Source organism: Nicotiana tomentosiformis, chromosome 4 (genome assembly GCF_000390325.3).
Source record: "Nicotiana tomentosiformis chromosome 4, ASM39032v3, whole genome shotgun sequence".
Taxonomy (NCBI): domain Eukaryota; kingdom Viridiplantae; phylum Streptophyta; class Magnoliopsida; order Solanales; family Solanaceae; genus Nicotiana; species Nicotiana tomentosiformis.
In genome coordinates, this window is record NC_090815.1 from 102,210,433 (window position 1) to 102,229,887 (window position 19,455).

Below are 19,455 nucleotides of genomic sequence, written 5' to 3' on the forward strand. Positions count from 1 at the left end.
TGTTGTTTGGGTGATTGTAGATCGGTTGACCAAGTCCGCGCATTTTATTCCAGTTTACACTACTTATTCTTCGGAACGGTTGGCTGAGATTTATATCCGCGAGATTGTTCGTCTGCACGGGATCAATTTCTGCCACTCGCAGGGTTTGCTTACAATAACAGTTACTAATCGAGCATTCAGATGGCTCCGTATGAGGCTCTATATGGGAGACGGTGTCGGTCTCCGGTGGGTTGGTTTGAGCCGGGTGAGGCTAGGCTATTGGTCATTGACTTAGTGCAGGATGCTTCAGAGAAGGTTCAATTGATTCAGGAGTGGCTTCGCACGGCGTAGTCTAGACAGAAGAGTTATGCCGACAGGAAGGTCCGTGATGTTTCTTACATGGTTGGGGAGAAGGTTTTACTTAATATTTCACCCATGAAAGGTGTGTTAAGGTTCAGGAAGAAGGCCAAGTTGAACCCTCGATATATTGGGCCTTTTGAGATACTTAAGAAGATTAGAGAGATGGCTTATCAACTTGCTTTTCCACCTAGTCTATCAGGTGTTCATCTAGTGTTCCATGTATCTATGCTCCGAAAGTATGTCGGGGATCCGTCTCATACTTTGGATTTCAGTACAGTGCAGTTGGACGGTAATTTGACTTATGATGTGGAGTCGGTGCTATTTTAGATCGGCAGGTTCGAAAGCTGAGTTCAAAGAACATAGCATCAATGAAGGTACAATGGAGAGGCCAGCTAGTCGGAGAAGCTACTTAGGAGATTGAGCAGGAGATGCGGAGTAAATATCTATACCTATTTGAGACTCCAGGTATGATTCTAAACCCGTTCGAGGACGAATGTTTGTTTATGAGGGAGAGAATGTAACGACCCTGCCGGTCATTTTGAGTATTATAACCTCATTCCCCAATTTACTGTTCAATTTATTCTTTACAGTTGTTTTATGACTTACCGGGTTAGTTGGTTCGGGTCCCGAAGAATTTCAGAGTGAAATGAGACACTTAGTCTCATAATTGAAAACTTAAGTTGAAAAAGTTAACCGGATATTTACTTATGTGTAAACGACCTCGGATTTGAATTCTGATGATTCCAATAGCTCCGTATGTTGATTTTGGACTTAGGAGCATGTCCGAAAAATTATTTGGAGATCCGTAGTGGAATTAGGCTTGATATGACGAAAGTTGAATTTTGAGAAGTTTGACCGGGGGCTTGACTTTTTGATATCGGGGTCGGAATTCGATTCTAAAAATTGGAATACCTCTGTTATGTTATTTATGACTTGTGTGCAAAATTTGAAGTCAATCGGACGTGATTTGATAGGTTTCGCCGTCATTTGTGGAAGTTGGAAATTTTAAAGTTCATTAGGCTTGAATCCGTGTGTAATTCGTGTTTTCGATGTTATTTGAGGTGATTTGAGGATTAGACTAAGTTCGTATGATATTTTAGGACTTGTTGGTATATTTGGTTGAGGTCCAGGGGGCCTCGGGTTGATTTCGGGTGGTTAACGGATCAAGGTTCGAAGTTGAAGAATTGCTGAAGGTTGGCAACTGCTGGTGTAATCGCATCTACGGATTGGGGACCGCAGATGCGAGCTCGCAGAAGCGAGGTAAGGGACTGCAGATGCGGCTGCGCAGAAGCGCACATAGGGCGCAGGTGCGGCGCGCGCAGAAGCACACATAGGGGCGCAGGTGCGGCTCTCACATAAGCGCTCAAAGGGGCGCATGTGCGGATTTTGGCGCAGAAGCGGACTATGGGGGTGCACCTGCGAGACCGCAGAAGTGGCCAAGTTGCCGCAGGTGCGAAAATCCTGGACAGAATGTTAAAAACAGAGGAGTTCGAGATTTTTGTCATTTCTAACATTTCCAACATGGGTTGAGGCAATTTTTGAGCGAGAAATCACGGGGATTCTTGAGTTAAGTCTCTTGTGATCATTTCTACTCCATAATATTGAATTATCATTAAATAATCCGACTAGATTACGTGTTTTTGATGTGTAAATCACGGATTTGATCCTAGGGATTCGAAAATAAGATTTGAGAATTTGGAGGTCGAGTTGAGGTCGGATTTTGGTAAAATTGGTATGGTTAGACTCGTGGTTGAATGGGTTTTCGGATTTTATAACTTTTATCGGGTCCGGGATGTGGGCCCCACGGACGATTTTTGAGCTAAAATTTGGATTTTTATGGGAAATTAGTATTTTCTTATGGAATTAATTCCAATAAATTTTATTGACTGGATCGAATTATTTGTGGCTAGATTCGAGGCGTTTGGAGGCCAATTTACGAGGCAAAGGCATAGCAAAATAAAGAATTACATGGTTTGAGGTAAGTAACAGTTCTAAATTTGGTCGTGAGGGTATGAAACCCCAGATTGTGTATTATGTGATTGGTTTTGAGGTGACGCACATGCTAGGTGACGGGCGTGTGGGCGTGCACCGTAGGGATTGTGACTTGGTCAAAATTCCATGGAATTGTATAGTTGAATAATCTGTTGATACGAGTACATTCTATATGTGTTAGAGAAAATTGAGCTGAGACTCGTTTTATACATCATGCTTAGACATATGCTGTTATTATTTGAACTCACTGGGGTCATTTTGTGGTTTAATTATATGTTCAAATTGTAATTTCACGCTCAGTCATGTTCATTCATTTCATATCATATCTCAGTCTCTATTGCTATTTATTGATGTATCGTATTATTATTTTTGGGCTGATTTTCATGACATCTTGAGCCCGAGAGACTGGATAGGTTGATGATTGAGTGAGGCCGATGGCCTAATTGTGAGGATATTTATGGGATCGAGCTGCGCGTCGCAGCATATTTCATTATTTTATGCCATGATTGGCTTGTTATAGCGCTTGGGCTGAAGGAGCCCCTCCGGAGTCTGTACACACCCCTAGTGAGCGTAGGTACCTACTGAGTGTGAGTACCGAGTGATGAGTGATTGTGAGGAATGAGCGACTGTGAGGAATGAGTGACTGTGAGGAAAGAGAGACTGTGAGGTTGGAGTGAATGGGAGGACTGAGTGACTGTTACTCTGAGAGGATGCATTGATTTCATTATTTGCTGCATTTCAGTTGTCATATATCACTATTTTGAAAATTTTCGAAAAAATATTATTTTCTGTTTCAGTCAAACTTGATATGAAATTTATGTGAAATCTTAAATGTTGAACTTGAGAGCATGCCTACCCTTTTATGTTGGAAAGTACTGTATTTGAACTTAGCTGAGAAGCTTGTCACTACTTTCAGTTCTTTATTTATTATTATTACTTACTGAGTTGGTTGTACTCATACTACACCCTGCATTTCGTGTGCAGATCCAGGTGATCCCGGACACAGTGGGTGTTGATTCTTTCACATAGTTAATTTTTTTGGAGATTTAGAGGTAGCTGCTATGTTTCGCAGACCTTGTTTCTCCTTCCCTATCCTTTTGTTTATTGTATTTGGTCTCGGATTATTATAGACTGTATTTCCCAGACTTGTAATGTATAGATGCTCATGTACTCAGTGACACCGGATTTTGGGAGTGTTTTTATATCAAGTATTTGTGAAATTTACTCTTAAACTTAATTATCATATTTTTCGTATTTAAAAGAAATTGTGGGTTATTAATGTTGTCGGCTTGCCTAGTATCGAGATAGGCGCCATCACGACGGGTGAGATTTTGGGTGGTGACATATGGTATCACAACTTACCTCCTAATTCTATTGACTCATTTGCTATGCTTGCAGACTCTTTCGTAAAAGCACATGCTGGTGCCATCAAGGTCGAAACCAGGAAATAAGACCTTTTGAAAGTCAAACAAAAGGATAACGAGATGCTCAAGGAATTCGTGTCCCATTTTTAAATGGAACGAATGGATCTGCCGCCAGTCGTTGATGATTGGGCTGTTCAAGCTTTCACTCAGGGACTCAATATTCGAAGCTCGGTGGCTTCACAGCAACTAAAGCAGAATTTGATAGAATACCCTGCTGTTACCTGGGCCGATGTACATAACCGGTATCTCAATTGAAAATCAGAGTCGAAGATGACCAACTCGGGGCCCCTTCGGAGTCTGTTTATCCCGTCAGAACCCTAGATAGAGTCAAGAGAGACATCGATTGTGAACTAAGATCAAACAAGGATCGATATCTGCCATATAATGGAGATCGGAGGAGCAATGGGTCCGGGCGAAACCCCATAAGAAACGAAAGGAGAAATGACCAAGGTCGAACAAACCGGGGGCTCATGACCAAAAACAGCTTCGACAGGTCCATCAGGCCTAAAGAAGCGCCGAGGCTATCTGAATACAACTTTAATGTCGATGCTGCCGCCATCGTATCAACTATCGGGCGCATCAAGGATACCAAATGCCCTCGACCTCTACAATCCGATCTAGCTCAAAGGGATCCTAACCAGATGTGCAAATATCATGGGACTCACGGCCATAGAACGGAAAATTGTCGATAACTGAGAGAAGAAGTAGCCTGGCTATTCAACAATTGGCACCTTCGAGAATTCTTGAGCGACCGGGTCAAGAATCATTTCAGGAACATGGATTCTAACATACAGACAGAGCAAGAAGATACCAAATCTCAACACGTCATTTATATGATCATCGGTGGAGTCGATATCTCACAGGGGCAATGTTGAAATGCACCAAAGTATCCATCACTAGGGACTCCCCTTAATTTCCTGGTATGTTTATTTTTATATATTTTGACATCCATTAACCAAAATTCTGGCTCTGCCACTGGTGATAGATTGCACCATTGTTTTTCTACTTTTCTATCTTGGAACCATTTTTCTGTCTCTTTTTTCTTTTCTTTTTTGGTCATTGTTTTATTAAGTTTCAAAATCCTCAAAAACAGAAATATCCATTCTCAAACGCACTCTTCTATACCTGCTGCACAATGTCTCAAACTATCTGTTTATTTGTTTAAAACCTTACTCTGCATGGAACAATATCTCCAGTTTTTATTTTCCTTTCATCCTTTTTCTTTTATTTGGAAAGGTTAAGCTAAGAGGTCCGAAGTTTCATATCCCGCATCACTTTATTTTGTTATATAGAGCAAAGCCATAAGGTTCTTAAGATGCTACTATTGTTGTTTAAAATTATGAAAACTCGTCGACCACAATTGTATAATAAAAATTATTTGCTAATAGTAATAATTAATTGTAGTTTGCTCGTTAACTTATAGTCATCGTAAAATTTTATATAATCCGACCAAACGTCTATTTCAACGGTAATAGTGCACCCATCATTTTGAAATTTTGAATAAGCCTCTAAATTATCACGTACTTCAATCAAGAAATGTCGTCAAATCACTTGATCATGTTTTATGTCACGTCTTATAAAATTGAGTTTTAAGCTCCATACAGTACCATGTAAAAAATATTTGCATAATTAGTCAATTATTAATTAATTACATGTAATCTCTTAATAAATATAAAAAGATTTCTTCTAAAAGGGCCCTAAAAATACTTAAAAAATAAGCAGCAACAACAACAGCATGTTGTGTGGCCGCAGGTCACCGTGTAATTTGCGCGTATCTGGCTACTCCTTTCTCTCTCCTACCTATTTCTAGTCTCTTCTTCCTTTTTCCCTCACCCTCCAACAAAATACCCCAACCCCTCATTCCCCTTTCTTGACTCCCAGTTTTTACAAATACTAACTATTTTTTGACACCCGTTCTTGATTCTCGGATTTATCAGCAAATTGTGTTTCCTCAAGGTCACAACCTGGCATACTATTTCTTGGACAGGTACAAATTTAATTGATACAACCTATGAATTTTATTTCTCAATTCTGTCAAGATTCCAGTTTTTACTGCTTTATTTCTTTTTTCAAGATTTCCTAGGTTGTACAACCCTTTTTATTGTTTGTTCAGAATCTTCAGACTGCATACCAATTTAGAGCTGTAAACAACTAAAAATGTAGGAGTAGTAGTTATAAAGGTTATGAGTTTTTACTTTATTTATTTGAATCAGGTTCTGGAATTATAATGGGTGTTTTTTTTTTCTTTTCTTGTTAATGTATGAGCAGGGAAGTTATTTTGGTGAAGCTTCTGGATAGAAGCAGCAGAAGTTAACACTCTGGCATATACTTCAGTGAAGTCCTCTCCCCCTTTTGAATGGGATAGGGTTGAGGCTAGAAAAAGGACAGTAATTGTTGGAGTTTCACTTCTTAATTATCTTTCTTCTTCTCCAAATTGGTCTCTTTCATGGCTTTGGTGTTTGCCCATTGATTATGGCTAATTTGCCTTTCATACTGTGAGCTCTGACCTGTTTCAAGATTCCATCTTTTGAATTGCAAACTTTCAAAGATCAAAACTTTTTTTTCTGGGGGTAACAAAGATTAGTGAGATTAGAAGAGCTAACAAATTGGAACAAAGAATTTGATTGTCACACTGAAAGAAATGGCAATTTGCAACTGCTTCTGTGGTCCAGTAAGGAGAAACAGGAAAGATAAGGTGGGTACCAATTTTTTCTTTTCTTGTTAAAGTTTAGCAATTTTTTTCTCTCATCTCTATGTTTTGTTCATTTTAGGGAGATAAGAGAGTTCCAAAAACTGCTGATGTGACTTCACCAGCTGAAAGTCCTGTGAAATCTGCTGCTAAAACTGATGACTCGAAATCATCTTCTTTTGTTGTTCCTTTACCTTTTGGGAGTTCTAGAAGCAATGTCAAGGTAATAAATCATGAAAGTCCTGTTAAGGGAGATACAGAAGAGGTGGCGTATGAAGGGGAAGATGAGCATGACGAGAACTTGTCAATGAAGAGGGACAACTCTGATTTTGATCTTCAAGCACGCGTTCATAACTCAAATGACGAGTATGATCAATCATTCAGCAAAGAGATTAATCTTAATTGCTCATTTGAATGTGAAACGAATGACCGGGATCATAAGAAATCCGAGAAAGATGAAGAGGTTGTGGAGATAATGAAAAGTGGACACATTAGTGACCCGGGGTTTGGTAAAGTAGAATCTTGGGCTTCTCCAAGGCTTCAGCGCTCCTGCTCCGATTTAGCAATTAGGGATATGTTCACTAAAATGAGTGACCAGCTATCACTCTCGAAATCCCAATCTTTTGATGAGATGCAGAGATTAGCTGAGAAGATGACTTTAGGAAGTCCAGCTTCCGTGTTGACGCATCGCAGTGCGGACAAAGTTATGTTGAAGAAGCATTCTTCAAGCCAACTCCTACCATCCAGAAGTCGAAATTTGTGGTGGAAATTATTTCTATGGAGCCATAGGAACGTACAAGGAACAGGTGGTATCAAACAACACCCAATCCTTGCTAAGATGGCTCTAAACCAACAGGGCGGGTACTCCTCGGACACACTAGAACTAGGGAAAGGCATGAAATTGAGCAACTTGGGGTCTCCTAGTTCATTCACTGCAGAATCCTTGAACAAAGGGCGCTATGACAAAGGCAAGGATGTCTTGGTTGACTTCCAAGGAGCAAGTGGTTTTTGGCCACAGAATCAGTGGGTTGCTTTCCCTGAAGAATCCTCTAGATTTATGAGGATTAGTGAATGGGTGAAAGAACTTCCTGTTCATCCACCATGCTTAATTGATGAACATGATCTTGTTGAAGATGACGTCGATCTCCCACCTTCTCCTGATGCTGGTAAATCACCAGCAAGAAACTCGTCTCTAATCAGCCCACATCCAAATACAAATGTATCAGAAGAGGTTGCACATGCTAATGCAGTCATCCGGTCTCTCAACCTGTCCTCAACGGTTGCTCACATTGCCGGCGCTGGTCTGAAAGTTATCCCTGCTATGTCGCACTTAACTAGCCTTCGATCTGTCAATTTATCATGCAACTTCATAGGTATGTAATCAAAGGATAATTCGTACTAAACTAACTTAAGGCTAAAGAAAATGGTCATAGAAAGACCCTCTAACATAATATAATGTTTCCTGTGGCAATGCAGTTCAAATAACTCCAGGATCACTACCAAGAGGTCTTCACGTTCTCAATTTATCAAAAAACAAGATCCACACAATCGAAGGACTGAGGGAATTAACACGTCTGCGCATGCTTGACCTAAGTTACAACAAAATCTCTCGAATTGGACAAGGTATGTCGCTTCCTTAGACCTTCCACCGAGGATAAACTGTCTTGTTTGGGGAAACTGACAATATCTCCCAGTTTTACATCCATAAAAGACCACCTGAAAAATGTGACTTTGGCTCCAAATTGCATCAGGTTTGTCGAATTGTACGCTCATCAAAGAACTCTACTTGGCTGGTAACAAAATAAGCGATATAGAAGGGCTGCACAGACTTCTGAAGCTGACTGTTCTAGACTTGAGCTTCAACAAAATAACAACAACTAAAGCACTTGGTCAGCTTGTGGCAAACTATAACTCTCTGCTGGCTCTAAATCTATTGGGCAATCCAATCCAGAGCAATATAAGTGACGATCAACTGCGGAAGGCAGTTTGCAGTCTGCTTCCAAAGCTAGCTTTCTTGAACAAACAGCCAATTAATGCACAGAAAGCCCGAGAGGTAGGAACAGAAGCAGTTGCAAAAGCAGCATTGGGCAGTAGCAGTCGGGGCACTCATAGAAGAGCAACCAGGAAAGTTGTAACTGGAGCTTCTTCATCTGCTAGCGTGCATAGGAGCAGCGCCAGTGTTGCTCAAAAGAGTAGGCATAGGCTAAGAAGCCGAACTCAACACCAGTCTTCCAAAGCCAAGTGATCTGCCCTCGGCATCATCGTCTTCCTAAATTGTTTCATACTCGTGGACAGTGCAATCCGAAAAACCATGGTTCTTCTTGGACAATGCAATTCCAGAAAGCAAGGTGTTCAGTGTGTTTCAGTTTTGTTTATCTATTTTTATTTTGTTCTTCAAAAGAGAGGAGTGATTAAGATATTCGTTTTAAATTGTGAAGGTTCTTCCTCAATCTCCATTGTGTTATGGAAGTCTGTTTGAAATTCAGGTACTTGTGGCTTCAGATGCTTGTCTTTCTATGATTGTTTGAATTAGCATGTTTTTCCACATTGATTGCACCTTTATAAATGTACTTCGCTTCTTGTTCTGTTTGCTAATGAGTTGTGTTAATCTTTTCGGCCTTCATGAAGTACAACTTTGGATAACTAACCTAATTTATTGGAGTTTCACTGGGTAGGGGTAAGGCCGGCATACACAAGAAATATACTGTTTTTTTTTTTTTGTTGTTGTTGCTGGTGCTCTTTAGGGGTCGATTGTTTGTGGTTAGATAGAACATAAAGAAAGGGAATTCAAATGTTTAAGTTAAAACATTTTGACTAATTCATACCGATTTTATGTTAATCATCCGCTACGAGAATCAATAGTTTGATTAATTTGTATATGCATCGCGTAAGGTTCATTAACAGGAAGCACTTTTTATCAAAAAAGAATTTCCTAAAGTTCAAAATTTATATCTCTGGTTAAGCATAGATGGATCTATCAAGGAGAGAAGAATCATTGACTTAAAGAGTATGAGACAATCCAAAAATGCATTGTGCTTTCGGTGAAAGGAAAAAATTGAACAGATTCTTTTTAGCCACACAAGCATGATTCTTGTTGTCTTAACGACTTTTCTGTGGACTTGATGTTCCAGCTTCCAACTATAACCACTGACACGTATTAGTTTTGGAGAGTTGAATAATATTCTGAGAGCAAAGACAACCCACGATTGAATAGGGCCAAGAGCATCACGAAACTGATTAATCATAGATATATCTCCACACTTTTTTTTTTGATTTAATGATGGAATCCGGGCTAGTTTGTGTGTAACAATTTTTATCGGGTACATATTATCTCCCGTCAGCATAGATAACGGGTAGCTTTGGTCACCAAGACTAAGAAAGATAGGAAGAAATCTCCTAGCGCTTTGTCACTGCTATGATTTGAACCCTAATCTTTAAGGTTCTGTCCATTATTGATCACTACGCCATATCCATCTATTTTAGGATATTTATTATTTAGGAAAGGTATAAGAATAGATGTAATATTCTAAAGCAGCCAAGCTATTCACGGAGCTAATTCTGTCTCTTTTTTGGGCTATCCTTTTCCAATGAAAGACCAACGAGTAACACACGAATTCAACAATTAACACCCATTCATTTTGACAGACAACTAAAAGTGTAACCTTTCCAAATGCAAATCACCATCTTTAGCAAGCCTGTGTCCGGCTTCACATCAATAATCAGAAGACGTGGCTTATGAAGAGAGAACTGATAATTCAGCAGAATAGCCGAACAACGCACCAGCTGGCATGGACACCACTGTTATTATAAAAAAAAAAAACAGAGCGAGGGAGAGAGCTAGTCAGGAAAACGAATACACTATACTACAGTACTCTCTCCGGTCCACTTTAATTGATTTTTCTGTGGTCCACTATATTTGATTTTTTCAAATATCAAAAAAAAATTAACTTTTTTTCCCCAAAGTTGCCCTTGGAGTAAAAGTCTAAGAGTATTTGTTATATTTTCAATGAACAAACTTAAGGTTAATATGATCAATTACATTGTTAATTAATGCTAAAAGGTGAATACATTAATATGTGAAAACAGCTAAAAAATCACTTAAAGTGGACCGGAGGGAATAGTAAATTTGAGGCATAGCAACCTAATAGACAGCATAAGTTGAATTTCCTGAAGATACGTCAAACTCTCAAGGCTAGGAAAATTCATTTGAGCCACACAAGTATGATTCTTTGTAGTCTAATATTTCCAACGTTTTAGTGGACTGAATGTTTCAACTATAACCACTAAACATGAGACGTATTAGCTTGGAAACTTGGAAAAAATTTCTGACTAAATGACAATCCATGATTGGATAGTGCCAAGAGCATCATGAAACTGATAAATCATGCTTTAAAGATGCTTTATATAATTTTCCACACCTTATATTGATTGAGATATTTAGGATAAAAACAGAATATATATAGGTAATATTCTCAAGCATCCAATCCATTCACGTTGGCTATTGTCACGGGGCCGTTTTGGGCCAATTTTTTCGCGCCCAACTTGACACCGCGCGGCAGCAACTTGACACTCAAGTTACTCAGCCTTTTCCAACACTTAGCCAACTTTTCAACAAGTTCGGCCTTAAACAAAATTCGGCAGCAACATAAAGAGAACACAATCAAGTACGGGAAAATCCCAACCTTTGTATTAATATGAAAATATACAAAGGACCCCTCACTTTGCTATGAACACAAGTCGTTCATAGCCCACTTCGACCAGCCAAGATCACAAGTCGATCTTGTCACACTAAGACCTGCCCGAAAGCCTAGACTTAGCCCCCGTTTGAAACACTTAGAAACCCTCACGTTTCTCTCTTGTTTCCCACTTGGAAGTCTCACAACAGAACTCCCTTTCGAAGACACTCTTCTTCTTTTGAAGACCCTCTTCTTCACTCTTCTGAATTCCTCACGAAATTCCCACCTATTTATAAATATAGGTGCTGCCACTGGCAGATCTGAAGGGACAATATTATAAAGGGACAATTCATTCTAGTGCTTGTTCCACTCCAAGCACTAAATCAGCACCTTGACCACTTAATGGGGCATTATCCACGAAATGGCCTTCATCAGCATGCATTGTGGAGCACTTGGCCCTGTTTTCTGGAGCACTCAGCTCTTTGGTGGAGTACTGGTCCCACCTTCCACTGAAACCTGCCTTGTACACAGCTTTGCTAATTCTGTCCTAACATTGTAGTTGACATCCCCAACTACTTAGGCTATTTTTCCCACACGAAATGACATTACATACAAGCATTAAACAGACATAGATACAAGTCATTACAAAACTACAACGGCCCACTGCTTTGGCATGTGCACTGCATGTGCCCCTTTTGTTGGTCAGCTATTGCACGCCCAAGGATGGCATTTCGCCCAAGCCTTGGTTGATTTTGACATTGCTCCGCGCCAATGTTTTTGTCCGCAACCTGCTGCCCATGACTTTGCCGCACACGCCCGACACTCTTTGCCGCCCGCACATTGCCTTAGCCGCATTCTTGCCTTGTATTTGTCAATACTTGTTTCACCCATGCCATTGCTTGTATTTTGTCTCACATAGCTTTGCCTTGGCTATTGAAACCCTTTGCCATCATTCCGCGCTTCCGCAATTTAGCTTAGCTTGTACTTGGCGCTCCCACAATCCGAACTGCCCGTACCTTTGTCTTTGGCGCGCATGCCGCTTCATGCCGCCCAAACTTGTCCGCACTGCCTCGACAAGCCTTTGCCAAACTTGTCTTGCCTGTCCCAAGACTTTGGCCAATACTTGTTCCCCTGACAATGTTTCTCGTCCATTGTCCCGCATGATCGTTCCGCTCCCGCATAGGCCCATGGCAAGGCCATCATGCCACAATCCTTGCCACAGCCGCGCCACGTCCGATGACAAAGAATCAGGTCCTAACAAACCACCCGCACCCTTTGAAATCGACGTCCTCGTCGAGCCGACTTAACGAATCAACCCCAAGGGGTTGTTCACAAACAACTCCCCTGTAGGTGCATTCACATTTGCCACAATGGCATTTGCTTCCGCCACTTGTTCCTGTCTCTCCGCAGCCAGCATAACATTCACCCTAGCCTGCACCGGACAGTCCCTCTTCAAGTGCGGTCCCCCACAAGTGAAGCAGCCACTGAATTTGCCGCCTCTGTCCTTGCCTTTGGAAGTCTCCGTCTGCCTTCCATTTTTGGCAAGACCCACGTCTTCGACAGCTTGGCCTTTCCCAATTTTCTTCCATTCCTTTCCCTTGTCCTTTCTCCCGTCGGACTTTGAATGCGAAGATTCAGAAGGGTCATGACCTATATTGAGGTCCGCCAACGCATCTGCCGCTGCAATAGCAGTAGAGAGGCTTTGAACATTCTGCCTTCTCAACTCTAATTGCGCCCAGCCCTTCAACCCGCTCATGAAGTAATGCAGCTTGTCTTCCTCTGCCATGTTACTTACATTGAGCATCAAGGATGAAAATTCCTTGACATACTCCCTTACCGTACCACTTTGTTTCAAGTGGCGCAGTCCATCTCTCGCCACCCACGACGAGTTGGTTGGAAGGAATTGGGATTTTAATTCCTTCTTCAACGTCTCCCAAGTTTCAATCTTGGGCAATCCAGCACTTTCCGCTTCTACTACTCGTGTACGCCACCATACCTTTGCATCATCCGTCAAATACATCGGTGTGATGGTCACTTTTTCATCATTCGGCACACGAGCAGCCAGGAAATACTGCTCCATATCCCACAAGAAATTTTCCAGTTCTTTGGCACTTCTTGCACCGCCATAAGCCTTTGGCTCCGGGATCCTCACTTTGGTGCGATCATTGTTTCTAGGGGCGTTATTTTGTAATGCCCTTCGAAGTTGAACCACCTCCTCGCGCAGTTCTTCCTCATCCTTACGTACCAAGGCCATTTCTGCCAGCGTAGTCTCATACCTCGCTGCATAATCTGCCTCTAGGCGGGCCATTCTCGCAAGAACAGAAGAATCGGAACCCATTTCAAGAGCCTGCCCAACGAGTGCTTCCAACTGTTCCACTCTTTGGCGCAGTTCCGCATTTGTGCCACCAGCCATGTTCTCAAACAGCAACACAAACTCTGCTACTGATCGTCTTACCACCGCTACGAACTTTGCTCTACTCTGATATTACTTTATCAGGGCAGCTCTGATACCAGTTGTCACGGGGCCGTTTTGGGCCAATTTTTTCGCGCCCAACTTGACACCGCGCGGCAGCAACTTGACACTCAAGTTACTCAGCCTTTTCCAACACTTAGCCAACTTTTCAACAAGTTCGGCCTTAAACAAAATTCGGCAGCAACATAAAGAGAACACAATCAAGTACGGGAAAATCCCAACCTTTGTATTAATATGAAAATATACAAAGGACCCCTCACTTTGCTATGAACACAAGTCGTTCATAGCCCACTTCGACCAGCCAAGATCACAAGTCGATCTTGTCACACTAAGACCTGCCCGAAAGCCTAGACTTAGCCCCCGTTTGAAACACTTAGAAACCCTCACGTTTCTCTCTTGTTTCCCACTTGGAAGTCTCACAACAGAACTCCCTTTCGAAGACACTCTTCTTCTTTTGAAGACCCTCTTCTTCACTCTTCTGAATTCCTCACGAAATTCCCACCTATTTATAAATATAGGTGCTGCCACTGGCAGATCTGAAGGGACAATATTATAAAGGGACAATTCATTCTAGTGCTTGTTCCACTCCAAGCACTAAATCAGCACCTTGACCACTTAATGGGGCATTATCCACGAAATGGCCTTCATCAGCATGCATTGTGGAGCACTTGGCCCTGTTTTCTGGAGCACTCAGCTCTTTGGTGGAGTACTGGTCCCACCTTCCACTGAAACCTGCCTTGTACACAGCTTTGCTAATTCTGTCCTAACATTGTAGTTGACATCCCCAACTACTTAGGCTATTTTTCCCACACGAAATGACATTACATACAAGCATTAAACAGACATAGATACAAGTCATTACAAAACTACAACGGCCCACTGCTTTGGCATGTGCACTGCATGTGCCCCTTTTGTTGGTCAGCTATTGCACGCCCAAGGATGGCATTTCGCCCAAGCCTTGGTTGATTTTGACATTGCTCCGCGCCAATGTCTTTGTCCGCAACCTGCTGCCCATGACTTTGCCGCACACGCCCGCACATTGCCTTAGCCGCATTCTTGCCTTGTATTTGTCAATACTTGTTTCACCCATGCCATTGCTTGTATTTTGTCTCACATAGCTTTGCCTTGGCTATTGAAACCCTTTGCCATCATTCCGCGCTTCCGCAATTTAGCTTAGCTTGTACTTGGCGCTCCCACAATCCGAACTGCCCGTACCTTTGTCTTTGGCGCGCATGCCGCTTCATGCCGCCCAAACTTGTCCGCACTGCCTCGACAAGCCTTTGCCAAACTTGTCTTGCCTGTCCCAAGACTTTGGCCAATACTTGTTCCCCTGACAATGTTTCTCGTCCATTGCCCCGCATGATCGTTCCGCTCCCGCATAGGCCCATGGCAAGGCCATCATGCCACAATCCTTGCCACAGCCGCGCCACGTCCGATGACAAAGAATCAGGTCCTAACAGCTATCCTTTTCCATTGAAACAACAACGTGTAACACGCGAATTCAACAATTCATTTTTACACATAAATGAGCAGAACCTTTTCAGAAAATCGCAATCTTTAGTAAGCCTATGCTCTGGCTCCACAGCAATAACAAGGGTGATTTCTACTATCTTGACATAAACTCCGAATAGAAAAGGCGTTGGTTAGCTGTGCTGAAGTAAATCATTGTGAAAATGAAATTAATACGTAGCCCTGCTGATAATTTAAGAAAAGGGATACAATAATAGATGAACCACCAAAATAAAATGACAGAGTAGTCAACCCAAGTTTGTGATAGCCTCTTTAATTTTTTTTTCCTTAGTTGATCAGTAGTCTGTGGTAGATTGTTAACAAAGGTTAAGCCTAATTAAGAATGATTTTTTTGGGGGTAAGGTAAGGTAATTTTATTAAAATTAGTACCAAGAAAGTACTGAAAAAGTACAATAGGAGGATAACAAGATGATGCATAATGAGATAGTCTTCCAAATCTGCTTCAGTCTTCTTCTGTCCTTGCCAGCATTGAAGCAAGGACGATTCTATTTTCTCCTGCATTTCTCATCGAGTTATGTATTTCAGGAGCATGAGAAGATGCGTGTCTATTTCGGAGAACCAATTTGGATTTATGTCTGAGCGGTCAACTACAGAAGCCATTCACCTCGTGAGGAGATTGGCGGAACAGTATAGGGAGAGGAAAAAGGACTTGCATATGGTGTTCATTGACCTAGAGAAAGCCTACGATAAAGTCCCGAGGGAGGTTTTATGGAGATGTTTGGAAGTTAGCAGTGTTCCGGTAGCGTGCATTAGCGCGATTAAGGACATGTACGATGGTTCTAAGACTAGGTTGAGGATTGCGAGAGGAGACTCGGATTACTTCCCGGTGGAGATGGGTTTGCATCACAGATCAACCCTTAGCCCTTTTTTGTTTGCCCTGGCGATGGATGTGCTAATACGACACATACAAAAGGAGGCGCCATGGTGTATGTTGTTTGCAGATGACATAGTACTGATTAACAAGACGCGATGCGGGGTCAATACTAGGTTGGAGGTTTGGAGACAGACGCTAGAGACTAAAGGTTTCAAGTTGAGTAGGTCGAAAACAAAATACTTGAAGTGTAAGTGCAGTGATGGGACACACGAAGCAGAAGTGGAAGTGAAGATTGATACACAAGTCATCCCCAAGAAAGATAATTTCAAATACCTTGGATTTGTTATACAAGGCAACAAAGAGATTAATGAGGATGTTACTCACTGGATGAAATGGAGGCTTGCATCCGGGATTTTGTATAATAAAAATATGCCACCAAGACTTAAAGGCAAGTTCTACATAGTGGTGGTTAGGCCGACTATGTTATATGGGGCTGAGTGATGGCCCGTCAAGATGTCCGAGGTCTAGAATATAAAAGTAGCTGAAATGAGGATATTGAGATGGTTGTGTGGACATACCAGGAAAGACAAGATTAAGAACTAAGTTATTAGGGACATGGTGGGAGTGACCCATGTGGAGGACAAGTTGCGAGAATCGAGGCTGAGTTGGTTCGGGCATGTGAAGAGGCGAGACATAGCTGCCCCGGTTAAGAAGTGCGAGAGGTTGACCATGGCGGGTCTGAGGAAGGGTAGAGGCAGGCCTAAGAAGTATTGGGGTGAGGTGATTTGGCAGGACATGTCACTGCTTCAGCTTACCGAGGACATGACCCTTGATAAGAAAACGTGGAGGACGAGTATTAGGGTTGAAGGTTGACAGATAGTCGCGAGTCTATCCTAGGCTTGTCAGTAAAACTAATCCTATTGTTGTATTTGCTTATTCCTGGTTATTAGTACATGTTGTGTTATTCGCTTCCATTACCTTATTACCTTGTTGTTGCTATTGTTTGTTGATTTAGTTCATTGTTCCTTGAGCCGAGGGTCTGCCGAAACAACCTCTCTATCTTCATAAGGTAGGGGTAAGGTCTGCGTACACCCTACCCTCCTTAGACCCCACTTGTGGGATTGCATTGGATTTGTTGTTATTATGTATTTCAGACGAGTTCAATGAACATTATAATCATATTTTACTCATGTCTTCACAATATATTTTTGTTTATTGTTCTTCACAAAATATGCATATATATCATCTCTGACAATCATCCTATGTTATCCAAATAACCAACTGAAAATGGAGTAAGTAAATGAAGATATCACAATTGAATATAATTATAGATACACACTGGGAAAATGGACTGAACAAGATTGTAACTTTCATGCGGATAGAGAGATCTAAAAAAGTATTTACTCATGGAGTCATGGTTAAACTAAACTAAACTGAGTCATCCAAACCTCTCAAATAATAGTAGAATACTGAATATTACCTTACACAATGAAATGCAGCAATTTTTACATTGTTTTTCTTCTTCTGATAGGTAAGTTTTTCACATTGTTAATGCTATAGTGTTCTACACTTTGGAGATGATTGAACATGGACATGATTACAGCTGAAAGACCATAGGCAGCAGGAAAATTGTAAGAAAATGTTCGAAACAACTCTGATACCTCTAGTATAATGTTGTTTTGATGTATAATCTGGTGCCTTCTTCTAGCACAAGTTGGTACTTCTGTATTTTTGGTGCAAATTCTGCTCCATCATCACCATAAGTTACACAAGAACATAGCTAAAGAAACCTTTCATGTCTCATTGACACGACTGCATCTATAAAGTTTCTCATTGAACAGCACCTGAGGATCCTTATTTAGCAAAACCCCGTCTTCCCCATATGCATCCTTTAGAAAGACACACCAATTCATTTCCGTACCAGCCAAGTAAAACGTCCCCGGCTGTTTCAAGAGCATCTGATAAGTATGCTTTGTAAGACAAAACTCATCCTTGAACTCCACAAGGTTATGTATATAGGCTCTCTTCTCCAACGTCAAGCTCAAGAACTCATGAATCAATCCAACCCTAAACTTCTCTGCCTCCACAGTCCACAAATCCAACTCGCTTCCATTAGAATAGGGCGAAACCAATGGCAACGTATACAACAAATTCAACTTCCTCTCATCACCTTCATCCAAATCCAATGCCTTGCCATGTTTAATCGGAAACTTAAACGCCCTCTTCACCTTATCCTCGTCAACCATATACTCCTTCTCCAACGCGCTCACCGCCAATGTAGGATCCCAATTCACAAGCTCAACTACCCTTTTCCCATCTTCCTCAACAACCACCTTAAAATAATCCTCGTACTTCCCTATCCTATCCCTAAAATCTTCAGGTATACCAAATAAAAGTCTATTATGATAAATTTTACTCAAAGGAATTCTCTTGTCTTTCGACATCATTAATAATTTCCTAACAACACTAACTCTATCACTTTCCATTTGATTCATTATACAAGATTCTTCTTCCAACAATTGTTCCATAAAATCAGTGAAACCAAACCACATCTTACCATCAGTATGTCGATAAATTTCGAAAATTGAAGGGTGGCGTTGGAGGGAACGGACAATCTTGCGGCCACGTGGGAACCCCAGCTGCTGGTGAAGTTTTCCAGCATCGTCAAGGCGAAGGACATGATGGGGTTGTTTGGACAGGAATTCTTTGGTTTTAGTGAGGAATCTTAAATGGGTATCGCGTACGAGGATGTTTTCGAAGTAGGGGATGATGTTTGGTTGAGTTTGGACCAGTGTGGTACGTGGTGATTCTTTTTTCTTGCGTTTCTTCCGGAACTTTTTGGGGATTTTAGTGACGAGGAAAGAGGTGGAAAGTTGTCTGAATTGAGAGAAAGTGGAGTTTGAGGTTTTGGAAATGGAAGAAGTGGTGGTGGTGGATATGGTCCAAAGAAGACGCCAAATTGACATTTGTGTTTTGTTTACAGTTTCTGATTTTTTCTGATGTTGGAGTGAAGGGTTTAAGGAATGATAGACAAGGGTTTTGGATTTAGGATTCTATTTGCAGAAATAACCAGAGGAAGGGAAAAGAATAAGAAAAAAAAAGCAACGACAAAGAGATTTATTAAAAGCAACCAGAGGAAGGGGAAAAGAATAAGAAAATAAAGCAACGACAAAGAGATAAAAGATTAAAAAAGTATAGTCCGACCTGCCGGATTCGAACCAGCGACCTAAGGATTACTATGAAAGCACACTACAGTCCTCCGCTCTACCAACTGAGCTAAGGTCGGAATATGAGATGTAAGGCCGGAGAAATAATTTAAAAGACTCATACATATTTATTTTTCCTAATTATAATTCTTTTATAGTTATAATAGTATTTATATAATAAAATTTGAGTTATATACTTGTGATTTTTAATATATATATATATATATATATATATATATATATATATATATATATATAAAACTTCAAAATTGACGAACTATACATTAATGGACCAAATATTAGATCTACTTT

General features: G+C 41.1%; 3 protein-coding genes and 1 non-coding gene across 4 annotated transcripts; 1 reads left to right on the top strand and 3 right to left on the bottom strand.

Moving 5' to 3' along the window:
• Positions 1-5,495: 5,495 nt before the first annotated feature.
• On the top strand, positions 5,496-9,039 carry LOC104106316 (uncharacterized). Its single transcript, XM_009614837.4, has 5 exons — positions 5,496-5,742; positions 6,024-6,450; positions 6,527-7,817; positions 7,921-8,067; positions 8,196-9,039. Exons 2-5 carry the CDS (start codon positions 6,397-6,399, stop codon positions 8,687-8,689), a joined length of 1,986 nt encoding a protein of 661 aa, XP_009613132.1. The 5' UTR covers positions 5,496-5,742; positions 6,024-6,396; the 3' UTR covers positions 8,690-9,039.
• A 3,384-nt stretch (positions 9,040-12,423) lies between these two features.
• On the bottom strand, positions 12,424-13,533 carry LOC138910254 (uncharacterized). The gene has a single exon (XM_070201482.1). The coding sequence runs from the start codon at positions 13,531-13,533 to the stop codon at positions 12,424-12,426; it is 1,110 nt and encodes a 369-aa protein (XP_070057583.1).
• Positions 13,534-17,355: 3,822 nt separating this feature from the next.
• On the bottom strand, positions 17,356-19,058 carry LOC104106317 (protein WHAT'S THIS FACTOR 1 homolog, chloroplastic). Its single transcript, XM_009614838.4, has one exon. The coding sequence runs from the start codon at positions 18,901-18,903 to the stop codon at positions 17,731-17,733; it is 1,173 nt and encodes a 390-aa protein (XP_009613133.1). The 5' UTR covers positions 18,904-19,058; the 3' UTR covers positions 17,356-17,730.
• Positions 19,059-19,135: 77 nt separating this feature from the next.
• TRNAY-GUA (transfer RNA tyrosine (anticodon GUA)) lies at positions 19,136-19,223 on the bottom strand. The gene is given in 2 exon segments: positions 19,136-19,171; positions 19,187-19,223. It is a non-coding gene; the product is annotated as a tRNA-Tyr (tRNA).
• Between the last annotated feature and the right edge of the window lie 232 nt (positions 19,224-19,455).